The sequence below is a fragment of the Myxine glutinosa genome, chromosome 10 (genome assembly GCF_964187855.1).
Source record: "Myxine glutinosa chromosome 10, kmMyxGlut1.1, whole genome shotgun sequence".
NCBI lineage: Eukaryota > Metazoa > Chordata > Myxini > Myxiniformes > Myxinidae > Myxine > Myxine glutinosa.
Window position 1 is genome coordinate 120,406,314 of NC_136270.1, and position 23,185 is coordinate 120,429,498.

General features: G+C 45.8%; 1 protein-coding gene across 1 annotated transcript in view; it reads right to left on the minus strand.

Annotated features, from left to right (window-relative positions):
- LOC144893969 (uncharacterized) overlaps window positions 1–23,185 on the minus strand; it is a 78,580-nt gene that overhangs the window by 50,428 nt on the left and 4,967 nt on the right. The window contains exons 4-5 of the mRNA XM_078785229.1: window positions 23,046–23,174; window positions 6,001–6,128 (exon numbers count right to left, since the gene is read on the minus strand). Of these exons, the coding sequence (XP_078641355.1) occupies window positions 6,001–6,128; window positions 23,046–23,174 (257 nt within the window). The remainder of the gene's footprint in view (window positions 1–6,000; window positions 6,129–23,045; window positions 23,175–23,185) is intronic.

The following is a 23,185-nucleotide window of genomic DNA, read 5'->3' on the forward strand; positions in this document are numbered from 1 at the left end:
TTTTGGCTTGTTCAGCTGTGTTTTGGCAAATCTAGTTGGGCTTTCTCAGCAGTAGGGCCCTCCTGGGTCTCCTACCAGAGAACCTCTTTTCATTGAGTTGGCGACGGATGGTGTGAGTTGAAACTGTCGTACCTTATATTATGTCTGAAGGTCAGCTTGAATCTGTTTGGCAGTTGATCGAGGTGCTTTCTCCACCATTCAAACAATCCTTCGCTGCAATCTTCGATCAAGCGGCCATGTCCACAGAGGTTGGCTTCAGTGCCATGGACCTTAAACTTCCTGATAACATTGCGTACAGTGGACACAGGAACATCAAGGTCTCTCGAGATGGAATTGTAGCATTGAGATTGTCCATACTTGGCTACAATCTTGTGTTTTTTTTTTTTGTTTTTTTTTGTTTTGTTTTTGTATACAAGATCGAGGCTCGTGAAAGAGTTAACATTAATCACACAAAACGTCAAACCGACACAAAACACAAAAAACAAGGGGAGCGGCAGACAAGATGGGGAGAGAGGGGGAAGAACACAAACACAACATTTGAGAGCAGAGACATCGGGAGGACTTGGGGGGAGGTGGGAGAGGTATAAAACATATGAACACTGCAAGGACTCTGGGGTGAATTAGCGGGGGTAGAAAAGATCAAGGTTTTGGATGGGGGAAGATAAGAGATGGTGGTGAACAGCTGTTTTAAAGACCTGGAGGGAGGAGTGGGATCGAAGGGAGTGGGGGAGTTTGTTCCAGAGGTGGGATAAAAGGGGAATGAAAGAGTGAAGGTGAGCAGAAAGTCTTGATTTTGGCAGTTTAACCATAAGAGGTTTGCAGGCAGATCTTGTGCGACCTGAAGGAATATTGGGGGGACAGAGCACAGAGAGAGCTGGGGGAGCAAGGCCAGAGAGGAGTCGGTAGAAGACAGAAAGACCACCAATCTGCCTGCGGTGAGTGAGTGAAAGGCCTCCGGAGTTAACTTCATCACAGGAGATTCCAATGATTCTGAAAGATTTGGCCTCAACAGCGTGAATCCGAGCTAGGTGTGAGGCAGGCGCACCAGCCCAGAGGGGGGAACAGTATTCCATTGAGCTGCGGATGAAAGCCTTGTATGTGGTGAGGAGCTCAGGTGTGCCAAGGAAGGACTTCGCACGACAGAGGATGCCCAGTCGGCGACTGGCTTTGGAGGCCAGCTTGGAAATGTGGTGTTCCCAAGAAAGATCATGGCAGATAGTGAGACCCAAAAGCTTGAGCGACAGAACAACTTGGAGAGGATTGTTGAGAAAGTAGATGGGAGGGTTTTCCAGTCGGTCCTTTCGGAGAGACATTGTAAGAGTGTGAGATTTGTCAGGATTGAAAGACATGTTCCACTTGTTTGACCAGTCTGTGATTTTGTCCAGGTCTGCAGAGAGTGAGGAGGCTGCAGATTGCCGATCTGAGGGATGAGGAATGGAGCGGCAGATAGTGGAGTCATCAGCAAAGAGATAGAGAGGATTTTCCAGAGAGTCGGAGAGATCATTGATGAAGACCATAAATAGCACAGGGCCCAGAACACTACCTTGGGGAACTCCAGCCAGAGCAGGGAGGGGAGATGAGAGAAATCCATTCAGGATTCAGGATTCAGGACCACACGTTGCCTACGACCAGAGAGGAAGTCCGGAAGCCATGAGTGGAGATTTCCATGGATACCATAGGAGGAGAGTTTGGTGAGCAGAGCTGGGTGCCAGACCGTATCGAAGGCACGTAATATGTCAAGTGAGACAGCTCTGATTTCCTGTTTGGCATTGAGGACCTCCATCCATTCTTGAGACAGCAGAAGCAACATGTCCAGAGTAGAATGACCTGGTCTGAATCCAAATTGATGATCAGAGATCAAGCCATTGGAGAAGAGGAAGGATTTGATATCCAAAGCAATGATGGATTCCATGACTTTGCTGATAATTGGAAGCAGGCTGATTGGTCTGTCGTTGCAAGGATCTGTTTTTGCACCTTTTTTGTGTAAAGCGGTAATGTTTGCTGATTTCCAAGATGCTGGCAGATGACCTTGAGCAAAAGAGAGAGGTGAAAAGAACAGAGAGAGGGTGAGATAGAGCGGCAGAGCAGGATTTTAGGACCCGTGGGCTGATGCCGTCTGGTCCAGTTGCAGAATCAGAGTCGAGGTTTGATAAAAACTTCTCCACCTTGTCAGGAGAGAAGGACACAGAGTCCAGGAGCAGTTGGGTTCGACTGGGAAAGGTGGGAACAGAGAGAGATGGGTTTGGGACACAAGATTTTGAGGCAAACACAGAGTTGAGGCATTCATCTTTGTCATGTGCGGTGTCAACTGTGTAGCCATTTGAGGTAAGGGAGGGGATGGAGGGGGAACAAACACCAGAAACGGATTTGACCAGACGCCACCAGGATTTGGAGGAAGGAGACAGGTTTGAGAGTTCAATCGTGAGTGTGGAGAGATCGTGCTTCCTGGCGCTCCTGAGGGTAGACACACACTTGTTTCGAGCTTGGTGGAAGGAACTGAGATTGCCTTCAGTTGGATTTGCCTTCCAAGAGGCAAAGGCAAGTTGTTTCAGGGCAACTGCCTCACCACACGATTCAGTGTGCCATGGACGGGAGGAAGGGTAAGACAACTGAAGACGAGATGGGATAAATCTGTGCATGAGAGAGAGCAGTTTGCTTTGGAAGAATTCCCAGGAAGAATTGATGTCAGAGGCAGTGGAGATCAGAGACCAGTCCAGATGATTGATGGTTGCTTGAAGACCGTGCCAGTCGGCCTGAGTGAAATGCTAGACCCGTCGGCACTGAGGAGGCTCTCTGAGAATGGCCAGAGAGATGTCCACTTTAACAAGCACATGATCAGAAGAACCGATTGGAGCAGAAGAAGAGCAGCAGTCATTTGCAGGGAAGTTAGTCATAACCAAGTCCAGAAGAGAAGATACTCCATTGACTGAGATCCGGGTTGGAAAATTGACAGATTGTGTCAGTCCCAATGAGTCGCATCGTTTGACATTCTCAGACAATTCTGTGGTTTTCTTTCTTTTCTCCATGCTCATTGCAGTACACAGAGTGACATAAAACAGCAGAATGACTCCTTTTCTCTATTCAAACTGGTTGAATGAGTGATTTTTATATTTCAGGCACTATGACCACAGGTGAGTTCAATTCCAAAGTAAAGGAGAATCACTTGCTTGAAATATAATTATTTCTAACAACTTCTAGAAGGTGCCAATAATATTTTCTGGCCCATTTTAGGATTTCTGTGTGGAATAGGGTAAGATTTTGTGTTTTTTTCAGCTTTTTCTGTTTTGTTCCACTGCAAACCAAATAAATCCATATGTGGATATCTATAATAATAATAATAAAAGGCAGTCTCCTCCATAACTCCAAAACCATGAAACCTAGCGGCCCCAAACTTTTCATGCATACACATTGACCTCCAACAGATTGTACGGATGAAAACTGGGCGTTTGGGTATGTTTTAACACCCTTTTTGAAGATGATTAACAAGGTGCCCATAAAAAAACAAAAAACCGATGTCTTGGTTAGCCCACTGAACCTCGCTGGGTTCTCAAGCCGCCATTTGGTTTCAGCCTACTCAAACGTGCCTTGCCTTGGAAACACGATCAATTATCATTGCATAATTGAACCATATCATCAAAATCTGGAATCGGATATGAGTCTTAGATGCTGTAGGATAAATAATCTCCAAATCTGGAGTGAAATCTGACAAAATTTACCATATCTTGCGATTTTATAACTAAGTGTATGTATGCATTTATTTAAGCGAGGCTGGGATTCTTTTTCTGGTGTTAGTTTTTTTATTGTCCCCCCCCCCCCCCCCACCCTTTTTTCAGGTAAAACGCATCTTGCTACATGATATCGGAGTCGGTGATATATATATATGGTGGTATATACAGTGGCCCCGTTATAACGCGATCGTTGAGGTCCATAAAATGTCATCGCAAAAAAAGCGGGGTCGCGCTAAATCTGGGTTCAAGAAAATCAGCGTTAGTCAACAGGTCAGCCTGGCGGAGATATGTGCTCTACCCTACCATTCTAGTTATCATTCCTGTGTTGCTGGCTAGGTTTTACTCTAATTTTCCATATTAAACGGCACTTGAGTTGTGTTGTCCAATCCGTGTCAGGAACAATTTTAATTTAAAAAAGGCTCTTCTGGCTAAACAGTTGGATAGTCTCCACCTATTAGGCATGAGCTTAGCAGAGCTTGTGCCTCACACTGACAAGGTCCAACAAATTGGAAACACGTGTCTGTGGATGATCCCTCTCCAGGGTGGACTGGTCTATAAAATTGAGAATTTAATTATCTTCCTGGTATTGACAGCAGTACAATTTTACAAGGAAATAAGGGGCTGTTGCTCTGCTAAGCCCATGCCTAATGGGTTGGGCCTATGCATGTGGAACTGTTTAACCAGAATAGCCTTTTAAAATTTTAAATTGTTCCTACCTACCACTAGAACTGTTTTGTGTACCACAGACAGGTTAATGTGTGACAGGCATTTCCTGGTGATCGAGGTATATGCAGCAATAATAATAATCATAATAATAATAATAATAATCATTATTATTATTATTACTAGCCGAAACCCGTGGAACATCCACGGAAGGGAGGATGTGGTGTATGAATAGAGTGTACCATTATGGATGGCATAGGGGAAGGGGAGCGCTCATGGGATCTTCTTCTTCCATTAAGCTCCAATTTTTTCTCTTCAAGTTAAGTCCAATCAGTCCTCTCTGCTCGAAGTGCTCAGGCCATGCCTTCCCGCTCTCATACTTTTATTTCCGTTCGGTGTAGAAAGAGATTGACATATCGTTCGTCTGTTTTCAGCTCGTTATCTTTAAGCTTCCTTACGTCTCGCCACCTGCTACACCTCTCTGAGTTACGAGGATTTATGCAACGCACCCCGAGTATCGCAACGTCACTCCATTTAACTTTATTAAAATGACGATAAAGACGTGAAACCCGTGGAACATCCACGGAAGGGAGGATGTGGTGTATGGATAGAGTGTACCATTATGGATGGCATAGGGGAGCGCTCATGGGATCTTCTTCTTCCGTTAAGCTCCAATTTTTTCTCTTTAAGTTAAGTCCAATCAGTCCTCTCTGCTCGAAGTGCTCAGGCCATGCTTTCCCGCTCTCATACTTTTATTGCCATTCGGTGTAGAAAGGGATTGACATATCGTTCGTCTGTTTCAGCTCGTTATCTTTAAGCTTCCTTACGTCTCGCCACCTGCTACACCTCTCTGAGTTACGAGGATTTATGCAACGCACCCCGAGTATCGCAACGTCACTCCATTTAACTTTATTAAAATGACGATAAAGACGTTTCCTTATATATCCTAATTTAAAATGTTCAAGGGAATAAAAAGACCATTTGGTTCACACCACCCATGTTCACACCACTCGACTGTCCAATCAGCGGACGGCTCGCTTCGCCTTCGCCCAGCAGACACCAATACGATGGCGTCGTAAGATGGCGTCGTATCGGTAGTTAATCGGATGCTTTTGGGCCCCAACGTCGGCTAATTCAGATTTTTCGAGTATGGCTGTACGTGATAAACAAAGAGCGCGGTTCGTAGATCGTAAATCCATGAGTGCCGTGGGCATCGGGTCACTGGGTGCAGTGTAAAAGGGATAACAAAGTCGAGTCCTTACGCTATTATTATATAGATAATACTGTAATAATAACGAGAATGGCACTCAATTTAGCGCATATTCCCACCAGGTTGAACAGTTTACCTTTTGTATCACACTGATAGGCCATATCTGGATCCCAAAATCGAATCAATTTGTCCTTGTTACGCACCCAACCTGTCTACCAAGTTTCATCCAAATCAGTCCATAACTTTTTGAGATATCGTGCTCATAGACAAACAAACAGACAGTGGTGGAAACATAACCTCCGCCCACTTTGGAGGTAATAATGCCAATGATAACAATAATAATAATAAGGCTAATAATAATAATAATAATCTACACAAGTGAATGTAAAAATTGCTTACTCTTGTTTGTCTTCTCTCACAAAGGCGCAAACACCATAAAGCACAAATCCCAGTACACAAAGTATCAATCCAATAATTGAGGTGACTTGGGAAATACTTTTACATGATGTCTTCGAGGAGTCAACAACCTGCCAGGAATACAAATACATCACCCAGACACTGAGCAAGGGGTAACGGTGCAGCATTTTGTCAAAGTTCAGTCGAGCTGCACATGGAAGGTTTGATAGATAGCACAAAAAAAAGTCCAATTTCCCCTTAGATTCAAACATTCTAAGTAATAATGTATGGTCCTTAAAATACCCCTTCACTCCAACTTCCAATATAACAATCTATATTTCCAGTTTTATCTACCATGGCATTGGTACATTCTACACGTTTTGAAAGATATTGCAATCCTGCAATTTTACAGAAAAGTCATTTCATCAATGACATTGAAGGTAAAACCAGCACAGGCATCTTTCACAATCTCTATCCTACATACATTTGCAGGATATTTTAAGAAATTTTGATAAAGTTACCTTTGGAACAGTTCTATAGCAGCAGCCTCTTAGTTCTCGGATATTGAAGAACTTCATTGTAATTATGATCCTATTGTTATGTAGGTGGGGGTAGTGATATGTAGAGCCAGATAGATCTGTGTAGGTAACGTGCTTTGTCTGTCGCGGTAAGGAATCTGACCTGTAATAAGTTTCATGTGTAGGCGTTTTGTCAGGTAAGAGTATACTTGTGAACATACCAGGATGTTCATGTGATAAATAGTTAGGGATTAAAGAATAACGCCCCTGTATGTCTCACCTGGTCAGCCAGACCTTTGTCCCGTATGGCAATGCACACCTGTAGACACTTAGTTGGGATCTCCTTAGTGCAACATTAAATAAATCCCTTCCCTGACAGTGACTTCGGAAGGAACAGGCAAATAAACCAGGCCGGGGCACCGCCGATGATGGCCGCCGCCAATTACACCTCCGACAGGCCTAACCATATCGAGTGCCACGCGCTATCTACACGCTACGTGCTATCACCACGCTACATGCTACGAGCTATCGCCACGCTACAGTCCTGTGATTGGTCGGCGCGCTGGGCGCGAACCTCCAGCCAACGAGTGCGAGAGGCGCGAAGCTGGAAGGTTCGGTGGAAGTCGCTGGTTGGTAGCGTGCCAAGGCTGACGTCACCACCGCCAAGGTTATTTAAGAGAGCGCCGAACGCCATTAGAGAGAGTGAGTTGGTCTAGACTCTAGAGAGAGCACATTCGGTTCTTGTTATGTGCAGCTCGCTATTGGAGCTCTTCTTCGTCTTGCGCAGCCCGAGTTGAGTTGAGTCATAGCCCGAGTGGAGTTCGCTTCCTTCTTGCACGTTTGCTTCGGGAGAGCTGACTGGGACGTGGCCGGCCGATCGTGTGTGAAGATCGACCTCGCTTGGAGCCGCTAGCCTGCGTTGGACGCGCGGTGCTTTTCCTGCTTTGGGGCCTCGTGTGCGAACAGAGTGGGCGTTGGCTCGGGCCTTCGCGGTGCTGTGGTGCTGGAGCGAGGGGCCTCGTGGTGTGCGGCGGAGCTTGGGGACGCAAGACGACAGACGAGATAAGGCCGCATCCGCAGAACATTTTACAATTACAGAACGGACGTTTTTCTTTTTATTAATTCATCTTCCTGTGTCTTGTTTCTGTAATCTGTGTGTGGGGACGTCCCGATTAGGATATCTATTACCGGCGCGTGCTTTTCCCTGTCCCGATTTTCTTTGCAATAAACCCTTGTATTATTTTCCATCCCCTGTTAAACCTGTGCCCGGTTGAATTAATTTCCTTGCAGGACCGAAGCTGCAGTCGGCGCACAAGGTAAGCTTTTTGTGCAGCTTCCATTTTCCTTCTTCCTCCCGTGCGACATAGTAAAATCCGTGTTTGGTTGTTGCCTCCGAATAAATCTGTTCAGGCCTATACGCGACCTTCTGGTGTTAACCGGAGTCCCACGACACTATTAATAATATTTTTATTATTTCAAACACAACTGCATTTTCAAGAAAGGTGTGCCAATATGTAGATCCTATAGATCCTGTTAGACACTTTAGACCTGTAGCTACTGTTGGAACATACCCTTTAGAGTATAGACCTTTAGACCCTTTCAACCTCGTAGACCATTTTAACCTTTTAGACACTTTGGGACATTTTATAAACTTTCAGACCCCCTTAGACACTTTTGACCACTTAGATCCCTTGACCCTTTAGTTTAGACCCATTTAGACACTTGAGATCCCTTTAGACCTTTTAGATTCCTCAAGAGGTCAAGACCATCCAAAACATGCAAACACCCATTAAACTGCAATTTGAAAATGTATCAGCCAAATTTATTTTGCATTACAATCAATCAAGTAAAACACTTGATCAGAGGATATCTCAAAAGGTTAGGACGGGTTCAGACGAAATTTTATGGACACATTGGGTGTGTTACAAGGACAAATTAATTAGATTTTGGTGAAGATCCAAATCTGGATCCGGATATGAGAATTTATTAATTTATTTTTAAAGTAAATTTTCACCATTGAGACATTTGGCCAAATGATATTGTTACGTGGTCCCCTCGGTGAATACCTGGTCTCGGTGACCCCCGGACCGGGAGAGGAACTTCGCCAGAAAGCTGTATTATATATGCGCTTTCGCCACGCAATCCATATGAAGTTCACCCAAGAGACAACTGATGTTCAAGGATATATTTCCAATGGTAATGATACCATACAATTTCAATGACACAACCACGGAGATTTTCCCCGAGCAATCAACAATACACAACCATCAACAATTCTTAATCCACAATCAATTCCCTATGATTAAGATGGCCATCTTATATATGTGTGTCCCGGTGAGTACTCACAACCCCCTTTTGGTCTCGGTCCCGCACAATGTCTCTGGGCCCCTCCTGACCAAGATGATGGTCGGCGTAGCCGCACTCGGGCGGTTGAACGAACCCCGGGTGGACGTGTTTCCACCGGGCAGGTATCGTACCGCTACCAGGCACCCCGGCTGCAGCCCCTCGTGGCCACGCGAAGCGGGTACGGGAAAGCAAGCCAAACCCCACGCCGCTTGCAAGGCGTGTTAGGCCCCCAACGGGCGACCCGTACGCGTCTGTTTTGACGGTGTCGCGAACGGCGCCAAAACGCTGGGTCGGTGCACGGCCACACGACAGTTTGACGTCCACCGGGCAGGTATCCGTCCCGGTCAGGAGCCCTTCTGAAACAGTGGCCGGAAACGGAAGTGACCGGAAACGGAAGAAGAAAAGACACGAGGAAGAAAAGGGACGATTATTATTCTTCCTCGCCCCGCTCCGACGAAAGGTGGGGTCGACCTTGCGCTGCGTGGAAAAGCGGCGTTCCGCAGCCGGTCTGGCGAGAGGAGTTACCGGGACGGATACCTGCCCGGTGGACGTCAAACTGTCGTGTGGCCGTGCACCGACCCAGCGTTTTGGCGCCGTTCGCGACACCGTCAAAACAGACGCGTACGGGTCGCCCGTTGGGGGCCTAACACGCCTTGCAAGCGGCGTGGGGTTTGGCTTGCTTTCCCGTACCCGCTTCGCGTGGCCACGAGGGGCTGCAGCCGGGGTGCCTGGTAGCGGTACGATACCTGCCCGGTGGAAACACGTCCACCCGGGGTTCGTTCAACCGCCCGAGTGCGGCTACGCCGACCATCATCTTGGTCAGGAGGGGCCCAGAGACATTGTGCGGGACCGAGACCAAAAGGGGGTTGTGAGTACTCACCGGGACACACATATATAAGATGGCCATCTTAATCATAGGGAATTGATTGTGGATTAAGAATTGTTGATGGTTGTGTATTGTTGATTGCTCGGGGAAAATCTCCGTGGTTGTGTCATTGAAATTGTATGGTATCATTACCATTGGAAATATATCCTTGAACATCAGTTGTCTCTTGGGTGAACTTCATATGGATTGCGTGGCGAAAGCGCATATATAATACAGCTTTCTGGCGAAGTTCCTCTCCCGGTCCGGGGGTCACCGAGACCAGGTATTCACCGAGGGGACCACGTAACAGAATTGGGGGCTCGTCCAAATTACGATTTGCGGTTTCGCAATTGGGTCTACGTCCGGGATCTAAAATTGTATAACACTAGGGCATGCCCGTACTATATATATATCTAAAATTATATCCCCCCCCTCTATTTACATGAAATGGTTTGGTCCAAAGCGAACGGCTTGCGAGTACGGTGACAATCCCCCCCCTCTATTTACATGAAATGGTTTGGTCCAAAGCGAACGGCTTGCGAGTACGGTGACAATCCCCCCCCCCCCCCTCTATTTACATGAAATGGTTTGGTCCAAAGCGAACGGCTTGCGGAGTTTGGTAAAGAAATCGCCATCGCGTGCACAAACGCGCAGGAAAGCGAATGAATCGCAAATTAGTTTTAATTAGTTTTAAAACATAGTTTAACGGCAACATAGTTTTCCAACGTGAAATAAATGAATACGCTCTCAAATGTGCCGTCCGAGGCAGAGTCTGTTCGCCACGTTCGGCACACGTGATAGCTCGCTGCTCTCTGATTGGTTGAATCGTTTTTTGGACATAGCTCGGTAACTACTTGTCCGATTAATATGAAACCTTGAAAAGGCACATCCTCGGGTCCCCAGCAATATACCTGGCAAGTTTAAAGTATATCGGACCGGTAGTTGTCGAGAAACAGCGGTCACAGACAAACATACAAACATACAAACATACACACAGAGATTACTGGAATTATAGATAGATAATAAAATAATAATATTTTATTAATTAAAATTTATTAATTAATTATTAATTGGTAAATTTTTTTGAGAAATTGGGGTAAAGTCTTGGGTGAAGGTTAACAGGTGTTAACGATAGACACCATGGCGTTTGTGGCACAGAACTTTGGGGTAACCCCGAGTGAGGCACAGTTCCGAGCGTTGCTAAAGTCGGACCTCTTGAAATTGGCCAAACATTTTAACTTGGAGGTCCGAACTAATTTGAGGAAGGCAGAGTTGCAGGCCACGGTGATACAATCTATGGTGGGATTAGGAACATGGGACGAGTTAGCCTGGGAGTGGCTACCCGAAGAACCAGAAGACGTTGAGCTCCGGAAACTGGAGTTGCAATTACGGAGCCAGGAACGGATCAAAGAAGAAGAAAGGAAAGCAGAAGAGAGGAGAGAAGAGAAACAAGCAGAGGAAAGGAGAGTGGAACAAGAACTCCAGGAAAGGTTAAAAGAAGAAGAAAGGAAAGCAGAAGAGAGGAGAGAAGAGAAACAAGCAGAAGAAGAAAGGAGAGAACTCCAGGAAAGGTTAGAAAGGATGAAAACAAGGGAACTCGAAGCAGAGGAGAGAAAAGCGGAAAGGAAATTAAAGGAACGTGACATGGAGCTTCAGCAAGAAATTAAATTCAAGGAGCTGGAGTTAATGAGAGAACGGGGAGAGGCACCACCCTTGCTGACGGGGTCGACACCTTACCAGAAAACCTGGGATGTGGGCAGACATGTGAGGCTGGTTCCACCGTTCAGTGAAAAGGAAGTCGCGAGATTTTTTCCACACTTTGAGAAAGTGGCTCGACAATTAAACTGGCCGGAGGAGCCCTGGACCATACTCGTGCAAAGTGTGCTGGTGGGAAAAGCTCAAGAGATTTATTCGGCGCTACCAATGGACCAATGTGCAGATTATGAGGTACTGAAGAAGCACATCCTCAAAGCCTATGAGTTGGTTCTGGAAGCTTACAGGCAAAACTTCAGGAATGCCAGGAAGAGGGAGAGTGAGACCCATGTGGAGTTTGCCAGAGTGAAAGAAAACATGTTTGATCGGTGGTGTGAGTCAAAAGGAGTCGGGAAAGACTTCGAAACATTGCGTGACTTGATCCTGGTGGAGGAATTTCAGCAGTGTGTCCACGAGGACATCAAAGTGTACCTGCAGGAAAAGAAAGTACCAAAGTTGTGGGACGCAGCCCCCATGGCAGATGATTATGCCTTAACCCACCGAATAGGGGTCCACGAACCTAACTCCTCGCCTAGATCTCCGCAGGGGAGGTGGGGAACAGCAGGTGCGGAGAACGACAATACATGGCGGCGACCTCGAGATGATTATGGGGACAACTATGATACCCCAACTGTTAGAAATCAGAGGGCTACGGACCCAAGACAAACTTATTTTTCGGGGGGCTCAAGGCCGACCCCGAGGTTCTCCCCCGGGCCTACTTGTGCTTTTTGCCATAAAACTGGACACTTGATGTCCCAATGTTAACTCCGGAAAAGGGAAGACCCAGAGCGGAGTCCGACTATTACGACTCCAAATGCAATGGCCATTGTGAGAAATCGCCATCAAAAGGGTTACCAACCATTTATTTCAGAGGGGTTTGTGTCACGGGATGGAGCCTCGACTAACCGGAAACCGGTTAGGATATTGAGGGATACAGGGGCCCATCAATCTTTAATGCTTGAAGGCATTTTGCCATGGTCCGAGGAGACGGCAACGGGGGATAGTGTTCGTTTACAGGGGATCGGGGGCGGTGTTAGTGCTCCCCTTCATGTCATCCATTTGGAGTCCGATTTGGTGTCAGGACCGGTCACCGTCGGTTTACAAGCCACGCTTCCTGTAGAGGGTGTATCTGTGGTTATCGGGAATGATTTGGCCGGGGGTCAAGTTTATGGTAACCTGAGGGTTGGTAAAGAGCCCAGCAGGGAAAACAAGTGAATCCACTTGGATTCCGCCCAGGTTGGCACATGGAAATTATGATGTCGCATAATTATCATCTCGGGTCAAGATTTGAAATTATGCCATGGTTTTTGTAAAATTGCTACTAGTATTCACATTATGTACTTTTCTTTTGATTTAAACATCCATAAATACAAAACAAATAGTTTTGTAATCTTAAAAATTTATTAAATGTACAAAATTCCTATCCTATAACATATATATCCTATAACCTATCCTATATATATCCTATATCATATAACATATATCCTATATATCCTATAACATAACATATAACAAATATATCCTATATTATGTACTAGCGAGCGGCCGCGTACCAGCCAAAGAGGTAGCCCATGGTTAGCCTAAATATAGATTTGATGACGTCATGTTTACACATCTGAGCGACAGAAACTGTCTACACATCTGAGCGACAGAAACGTCTACACTGTTGGAGCTTCACTTTTGGAGAGACAGAAATTCTGGGTCATTTGGGTCCTCTGGGTCATTTGGGTCATTTGGGTCCTCTGGGTCATTTGGGTCCTCTGGGTCATTTGGGTCCTCTGGGTCATTTGGGTCCTCTGGGTCATTTGGGTCCTCTGGGTCATTTGGGTCCTCTGGGTCATTTGGGTCCTCTGGGTCATTTGGGTCCTCTGGGTCATTTGGGTCCTCTGGGTCATTTGGGTCATTTGGGTCATTTGGGTCCTCTGGGTCATTTGGGTCCTCTGGGTCATTTGGGTCCTCTGGGTCATTTGGGTCCTCTGGGTCATTTGGGTCATTTGGGTCCTCTGGGTCATTTGGGTCCTCTGGGTCATTTGGGTCCTCTGGGTCATTTGGGTCCTCTGGGTCATTTGGGTCATTTGGGTCATTTGGGTCCTCTGGGTCATTTGGGTCATTTGGGTCATTTGGGTCCTCTGGGTCATTTGGGTCCTCTGGGTCATTTGGGTCCTCTGGGTCATTTGGGTCCTCTGGGTCATTTGGGTCCTCTGGGTCATTTGGGTCCTATATTCCTATCCTATAACATATATATCCTATAACCTATCCTATATATATCCTATATCATATAACATATATCCTATATATCCTATAACATAACATATAACAAATATATCCTATATTATGTACTAGCGAGCGTACCAGCCAAAGGGGTAGCCCATGGTTAGCCTAAATATAGATTTGATGACGTCATGTTTACACATCTGAGCGACAGAAACTGTCTACACATCTGAGCGACAGAAACGTCTACACTGTTGGAGCTTCACTTTTGGAGAGACAGAAATTCTGGGTCATTTGGGTCCTCTGGGTCATTTGGGTCATTTGGGTCCTCTGGGTCATTTGGGTCCTCTGGGTCATTTGGGTCCTCTGGGTCATTTGGGTCCTCTGGGTCATTTGGGTCCTCTGGGTCATTTGGGTCCTCTGGGTCATTTGGGTCCTCTGGGTCATTTGGGTCCTCTGGGTCATTTGGGTCCTCTGGGTCATTTGGGTCCTCTGGGTCATTTGGGTCCTCTGGGTCATTTGGGTCCTCTGGGTCATTTGGGTCCTCTGGGTCCTCTGGGTCATTTGGGTCCTCTGGGTCATTTGGGTCCTCTGGGTCATTTGGGTCCTCTGGGTCATTTGGGTCCTCTGGGTCATTTGGGTCCTCTGGGTCATTTGGGTCCTCTGGGTCATTTGGGTCCTCTGGGTCATTTGGGTCCTCTGGGTCATTTGGGTCCTCTGGGTCATTTGGGTCCTCTGGGTCATTTGGGTCATTTGGGTCATTTGGGTCCTCTGGGTCATTTGGGTCCTCTGGGTCATTTGGGTCCTCTGGGTCATTTGGGTCCTCTGGGTCATTTGGGTCCTATATTCCTATCCTATAACATATATATCCTATAACCTATCCTATATATATCCTATATCATATAACATATATCCTATATATCCTATAACATAACATATAACAAATATATCCTATATTATGTACTAGCGAGCGGCCGCGTACCAGCCAAAGGGGTAGCCCATGGTTAGCCTAAATATAGATTTGATGACGTCATGTTTACACATCTGAGCGACAGAAACTGTCTACACATCTGAGCGACAGAAACGTCTACACTGTTGGAGCTTCAATTTTGGAGAGACAGAAATTCCCAGGCAAACGCTATAACGCACCAGGTTTACAACCTGTGCGTTAATAACACCACACCAGCTCGGGATGGCGACAAAAGTGCCAAGTTATTTGTAGGGGGACTGAACTTCGAAACAGAGGAAGAAGTTCTGACCTCTGTCTTCAACAGATATGGGCCGCTGGTGGAAGTGCGGTTGGTAAGAGACTGGGAAACGCAACAGTCAAGAGGGTTCGGCTTTGTCACGTTTGCAAGCACAGAAGACGCCAGAGAGGCAGAGAAGAATTGGAATGGCAAGGATTTGGAGGGTCGGACCATAACAGTAGGGAAGGCATTTCGTAGGCGTCGAGAAGTCTACAGGAGAGGACAACTGGGCGGTAGTGTTGGTGGTGGCCGCAATCAATATTATTATGGAGGCTCCCTGAGTTACGGCAGCTCCCGAAGGAAGGATTGTCCAAGTAGTGGCCGAGAAGGAGACCGCTATTCATGGGACTACAGGGACAAGCGGTCCCACCATAATTATTAGGGAAGTTCTGAGAAGTTGAAGCACTGAAGGCGGCGGAGCCGCCGAGCCAAGATTCCTACACGGATTAACCGTGAACGCCGTTCCTAAAGGCGCCCCTGTAGAGAACTTTCCTGCACGGACTAACCGTGAACTTCACGTTCCTAAAGGCATCTATGTAGTGAATACTCGGCTTGGCCTCCCGGAAAAAGTGCTATCGAGTTGCTTAACTTTGGATCTTTGATCAACCCCTTAACCTTCATTCACAAGAAACTGACGGTCAAAGTCAGAGGGTCATGAGATGGAGTTTGATTTAGCAGGGACAATGTCGTTGCTGGTGCTTAGTCCAGAGGGAGTAATCTGGAGGGGTTGTGGGGAAATTTTGGTTGCTTTATTTTTAAGTGATAACTGTGCCCGGGGGGAACTGATAATGTGGGGGGGTTGAGTTATCTGGTTTGTTTCTCCAAATTGGCCGGCAAAGAAAGTTTTCGCTGGGTTCAAACTTTCTTTCTTGAAGGGGGGGAGTGTTACATATTTATGTGAATGTATGTGAATTACCATTCAGGTCTTTGCTTATCCGTGTGTAGTATATTAAGTTGTTGTAGTTGTAGTTGTTGTGTAGTTGTTGTGGTTGGAGGGTCAGGAGCCCTTCTGACCCTCCAACCACAACAACTACACAACAACTACAACTACAACAACTTAATATACTACACACGGATAAGCAAAGACCTGAATGGTAATTCACATACATTCACATAAATATGTAACAGATATATAACATGATATTTCAAGAAGTTGTGGACGAGTTGTGACAAAACTTGGTGACTGAGTTGGTTAGGTGACAAGAACAAGCCGAATAGAGTTTGGTTCAGGCCCGGATCCACTTTCGGTCTATCAGTGGGATACAAACCCACTGAATCCACTGATGAACAAGTGGAAGGAATGTATGGAGACAAAAGGTCTGAAGGTGAATATCGGAAAGACGAAGGTGATGGCAAGTGGTAAAGCATGTGGTGAGGTGGAAAGAACTGGGAAGTGGCCGTGTGCTGTGTGCAGGAAGGGTGTCGGAGTGAACTCCATTCAATGTACAATGTGCGCTGAGTGGGTTCATCAAAAATGTAGTGGTCTGAGAGGGTCATTTACCAGTGTGGCAGCTACATTCAAATGTAAGGTGTGCACAGAGGGAGCTGCAGATGGAGGAAATGTTGAGTTGATCTTGGAGACGGCGTGAAGCTGGAAGGTGTGAAAACATTTTGCTACCTCGGAGACATGTTGAATGGAGAAGGTGGATCAGACTCGGCAACGGTTGCTCGAGTGAGATGTGCATGGAAGAAGTTTCGGGAACTGAGTGGCGTGCTGATGAGGAGGAGAGTGTCGTTGAAGCTGAAGGGAAAGGTGAATGCTGCATGTGTGAGAAGTGTTATGATTTATGGGAGCGAGACATGGGTAATGAACGTAGAGCAGCAACGAAGGCTGGAAAGGGTGGAAATGCGAATGGTTCGATGGATTTGAGGAGTATCGTTGAGATTCACCATCATGGAATCCACTATGAATTCTTCATTGTACCAGAGGGTGCTTGAGGGTAATGTGAGGCCATCTGTCAGAAAGTTGAAGCTCAACAGAAGGTGGACCTTGCAACATGACAATGACCCTAAACATACCAGTAAATCCACCAAGGAATGGCTGAAAAGAAAGAAATGGAGGGTTCTGGAATGGCCAAGTCAAAGCCCGGATCTAAATCCCATCGAGATGTTGTGGGGGGATTTGAAACGAGCTGTGCATGCAAGAAACCCCTCAAACATGCAAGAAATCCCAAATTCCTGGGAAAACCACATTTCAAATCTGGCCTCCAAAGCCAGTCGCCGACTGGGCATCCTCCGTCGTGCGAAGTCCTTCCTTGGCACACCTGAGCTCCTCACCACGTACAAGGCTTTCATCCGCAGCTCAATGGAATACTGCTCTCCCCTCTGGGCTGGTGCTCCTGCCTCACACCTAACTCGTCTTCACGCTGTTGAAAGCAAAGCATTCAGAATCATTGGAATCTCCCGCGATGAAGCTAACTCCAAGGGCCTTTCACTCACTCACCGCAAACAGGTTGGTGGTCTTTCCGTCTTCTACCGACTCCTCTCTGGCCTTTCCCCCCCAGCTCTCTCTGGGCTCTGTCCCGCAAATATTCCTACAGGTCGCACAAGATCTGCCTGCAACCCTCTTATGGTTAAACTGCCAAAATCAAGACTCTCTGCTCACCTTCGCTCCTTCATTCCTCTTTTCTCCCGCCTCTGGAACAAACTCCCTCACTCTCTTCAATCCCACTCCACCCTCCAGGTCTTTAAAACAGCTGTTCACCACCATCTCTTATCTTCCCCCATCCAAAACCTTGATCTTTTCTATCCCCGATAATTTCACCCCAATTCCACTTTTTGAAATACCAACTTCTGACCTGGAAGTCCTTGGTGTCCTTGTGTTTTATACTTCTCCCACCCCCCACCCCCCCCCCCACCCCTTCCCACGCCTCCTCCCCCCAAGCCCTCTCCCTCCCACACATCTCCCTGCTCTCAAATGTTGTGTGCTCTCAAGTGTTTGTGTGCTTCCCATTCTCTTGCCGCTCCCTCTTTTTATATCTTTTGTTTGTCTGGTTGATTTGTTTGTGAAGTAAATGTCAGCTCTTTCACGAGCCTCGATTCAGTATACAAAAAAAAACAAAAAAAAAAACATCGCACAGCTGAAATAATTCTGCATGGAGGAGTGGGCAAAAATTTCTCCCAGTCGATGTCAGAGACTGGTAGACAGTTATAAGAAACGCCTACTTGACGTTGTTTCTGCCAAAGGGGGCAATACCACCTATTAGAGCCAAGGGTGTACTTACTTTTTCCACATGCGAAATTTGCATTTATGTTTATTTAAATTATACAATGGACTACAAAATGTAAATGTTTCATGATATTTGTTATATTATATCACCTTTATCTATCAATATTGTTGAATGAAGATCAAATAGCTGTATGTTGAAATATGTTGAAAAAGTCAAAAATTTACATGGGCCATGGGGTGTACTTACTTTTTCACATGACGAAGTCAATCACACAAACACAAAATATTTCATGCAAAGAGCAATTGTTGCCATGGAAACAGCAATGTGGCAATTTCAAAAATTTGACCTGTCAAGTGTTTTACATGATTGATTATTTTATATATCGGGAACCAGTTTTGGCGAATACATTTTCTAACTGAGGCATGCTATGTGTTTTACATGTTTTGTATGGCCTTGGCCATGACCTTTCACTCCTATTTGTCCATATTTTACACACATGTACAAATAAGCTGTGTAGGTTTCAATTTGATATCTTGAAACCGTTTTGAGAAACAACGATAATAAAATCACAAAAAGTCCCATTTGATTATAATGGGGTGAAATTGTTGTCATGGAAACCGTTGACATGTCATAATGGCATAATAGATCGTTATAATTTGTGGCTAACTAATTCAGTGACCCGATGTGCAAATCCTGTTCAAATTTCAAGTCAATCAGATGAAAATTGACGATTTTGAAAATTTGACCTTGATGTCCAAATTTCTGACCTTTAATGATTGAGAAAATGGCTGACTTGAAGTGATCAAACAACCACTTATTTTAAAGCCCTAATCCAATAGAATGTAGCGATGCAAATCAGAAATCTCAACAATTACTCTGTGCCAAGTTATCTCAAAAAGTATGTCAGGAACATGACCATGCTGTGACCTTGACCTTTTGAAAGAAAAAAAAGGCCTCAGATTCTGACTCGCACCTCTGCCTCTGACTTACCATCCCCAGTCACTGTTCCACCCAGAAGCTCAAACCTATTTCCTTGTCTGATCTCCTTCCCCTCCAAGCTGATATTCATTTATTTTCTCTGCTGTCCAATCCACATCACCTCCGTCTACTCCATGCTCATTTTCAGCGCATGTTTCCCAAAAACCTCATTCCACTCCTCCAGTACTTCCTGCATCTCCTGCCCACTCTCCACCACAACAAGCAGATAGTCCGCATACAACATCCTCTGCAGAATATATTTCATGTATAGCTTCCTGCTCACCAGCTCCATCATCATGATCAACAGGAGTGGGCTGAGTGCGCTTCCCTGCCTCAAACCGATGTACACACTGAACAACTTCGACATCCCAGGACCAACCAAAACTCTTCCCTTTGTTCCCTTGTACATCCCTTCCACCCACATAACTTCTGCTTCCAGTACTCCCATCCATCTCAGTGTCACCATCGCCATCTCTCTTGGGACAGTGTCATAGGTTTTCTCCAGATCCACAAATCCCAATGCTAATGCTATGTCACCTTGGACCTCCAACCTCTTATCCACCAGCTTTCTCAGCACGAACATCACATCTGTTCTTCCACTCCCCTTTCTAAACACCTGCTGCTCTTCTCCGATCTCCTTCTCCACACTCTTCCTCCAGTCCAGATTCTTCTCCAGCACCTTCATTGCATGACTAATTATTGTAACGCCCCTGCACCACCTTGGATCTTGAACATCCCAATTCTCCTTCCACATCGATACAATTAACCCTGCCCTCCGATCCTCCAGAATTGAACCCTCTCTCATACCGTCTCGCTTTGTTAGGTAGTAGGTTGTAGACAGCATCCACCCAGGGTAGTACTACCACTGTTCGGACTTAGGACCGTGAAAGTGGTGCACGGAACCATCTTACCCACTCTGTGTCAGGATTGCTGGTCTTTGTTTCTGTCACACTCAAACTATAGCCACCGGGCTAACTTTAATCTCCTTCTTACAAACAAACATCATACACTTTTCTTCATATACTTTTCTTACTCATTTTCACTCCTCACTTTTACATTCTCTCTCTTTTACTTATCTTTCCTCGCATTTCCTCAGAAACCTCCAATTAAATATGATCTCCAGAAATCATTGCATCGGACATGGAAAAACTCTTCTTCCTCCAACTCACATTCAGCTTTCATATTTGTGAGGCGAATCATTCCTTTATCCAAAAGAAATGTGAGAACCTCTCATCTTCTTCCACTAATAGATCTTTCTGGTCCCTAGATTCTCTTTCTTCACTTTTCTTTCAATGCAGCTCTTTTATTAGAAGGACCGGCCTTGATGAGGACTATATAATCCGTTAATGGAGCCTTCAACATAAAATATATAAATAAATAAAAACATACATTCAACAATCTCTTTGTCCACCTGACTCCAACTTCACCCGCTACAATTATCATCTCTGTACACACCTCATCAATGCCTGGCACCTTCCCTTTTTCAGCCTCTTCAATACCATCCACACTTCCTCTTCGATGATCTCCACCACCTACACTTTTCCCTCCACATAACTCGGTAACTCCAGCTGGACATTGCTTCCTTCCCAGTTCAACAGCTCTTTGAAATATCCTTCCCACACCTTCAATAGTGCACCCTGCTCTGTCACTAGCCTTTTGCCACCATCTTTAATCACAACCCCCTCACCTTCACCTGCTTTAGATCATCCGCTTCCCACCATCCTCCTCCAAGTCGTTGCACTTCTCCATGATATAATTCCTCCCCTTATCCACAGCTCTCCTTCCTGCATTCTTCATCTGCCCATACAGGTGCAGCAATCCTGCATCCAGCTGTCTCCGTCTGTCCTTGATCTTCTCTATCCTCTTCCAAAACCTACTCCTTTTCACCAACTACCTTCGCTACTTCCTCCGTCCACCATACCTGGTTTATATCCCTTTCCTGATGTCTTTCCACGCAACATCTATCTATAATTCCAGTAATCTCTGTGTGTTTGTTTGTACGTTTGTACGTTTGTACGTTTGTACGTTTGTTTGTTTGTCTGTGACCGCTGTTTCTCGACAACCACGGGTCCGATATACTTTAAACTTGCCAGGTATATTGCTGGGGACCCGAGGATGTGCCTTTTCAAGGTTTCATATTAATCGGACAAGTACTTACCGAGCTATGGCGATTTAGCCGTTCGCCGTTCGCTTTGGCGTTGCGAATGGACCAAACCATTGCATGTAAATAGAGGGGGGGGTTCTGTGGTCGTTGCGAATGGACCAAACCATTCATGTAAATAGAGGGGGGGGTTCTGTGGTCGTTACTGCCACGTGGTTTCAAAGTTTTTTTTTGTTGTTGTTGTTTGCACGCATGTTTTTTTGCACCCACGTACGGGCACGCCCTAGGATGTTTACACACACACACCCCTACACAAATTTTTTTTTTTTTTTTTTTTTGGCAAGGAACGGGCACCCACGTACGGGCACGTCCTAGCTTATATATAGTACGGGCATGCCCTAGTTTCTACAATTCCCCTAAATGCATCTCCGTACTTCTTCCAGTCATTCTCCAAACCTTCCGCTTCTTCACTAAGTTGCTCATGCATCTCTCTCACCCTCCCCTTGTACTGTACGGTGACGATTCCCCTACACCTTCCTCACCTAATAACGTTCTGACCCCTGCTCTTAACCTCCCTCCTTTTCTTCATCCTCACCACAAACACCACATGCTCTCCTGTCACTCCCTTGCAATCCTTAACCCCCACAGCTGTTGCTTCCTTACCACCACCAAATCCAATTCTGTTCTATGCTGTCCAGTCTTACAGGTAATATTGTGGCTTTCCCACTTTCGAAAGAATGAACCAGCTATGGCCATCCCATTCCTTGTCACCGGCTCTTGACCCTTTCTATTCCTCATTCCCCAACCAAATTTACCAACACATTCCTCTCCAGCTGGCTCCACTCCTCCCACATGCATGTTGAGGTCCCCCACAATACACAGCATCAGCTCCATCTCAACCATTCCCATTATCCTATCCAGTGTGTCCCTGAATTCCTTCTTCTCCAACCCAGTCCTTCCCGTTTGTGGCCCATAAGCTGGCATAACACACACCATTTGCCTTCTGTATCAAAACCCGTGTCATAACTATCCGTCCCTCCCACCTTTCCACTCTGACCACCTGCTTGCTGATCTCTTCTGATACTATTATTCCCACACCATTACTTCCTCCATCCCCACCTGCGTGCAACAGCTTGTATCCTAAAAAAAACCTCCTCGCCCTGTCTCCTTTCCATCGGGTCTCCTGCACACACAACACTTCCAACTTCCTTATCTGCATCATCTCCACCACCTCTCCCACATTTGATCCCCCATTCAAACTACCAAGCCTGATCTCGCTTCTGAACCACTGCCCACCTGGCAGAGCTAGTACCATCTTGATCAATTTGGGACACTCAGGCCATCAATCCGCAGCACTGCCCGTGCTGACCTGCTGGACCTACAACCCCAGCCTGTTGTCCTAACGCTGTGTGCGCTCTTGCACACACACCGCTCCTTCTCCACTCAGGGGACATTTTAGATTATATGGGACATTTTACAGTACTTTATACTACTGTACATCTGCATAAGTTAAGCTTTTTTATCAGAGTATAATACCCTTGCAACGATAAGCGACATAAGTTATCAGTTTCAACATGCTGCAGAATAAAGTCCGAGTGGAAAGCACACCTTAAATATCAGCAATGAAGCCACGAGGTATTAAAAACATGAAAAACTCAAACAGGAAGAGCTAATTCAGTAGAATGATACATAATGACAATAATACAATTTAAACGTTTTAAAAATATCATTATAGAGAAATCTGATGTTTCAAATATCATTAGAGATGTACGTACATATCCCTATCTCAAGCAATAGATGTCCAAACGCATGATGTGTTCGTATAATGTATAGAGTTGGGGTTTGAGTGCAAATGCAAACCTGTAGGAAGGCTGGCACCAAGGTGACCCCTCCCAGCACCATTAGATTGGAGATTATATCATTGGAGGGCATCACGAGGAATACAATCAAGGCATTTCCCAGGGCCGCAAGGAACTCCGCGACACACATCTGAATAAAGA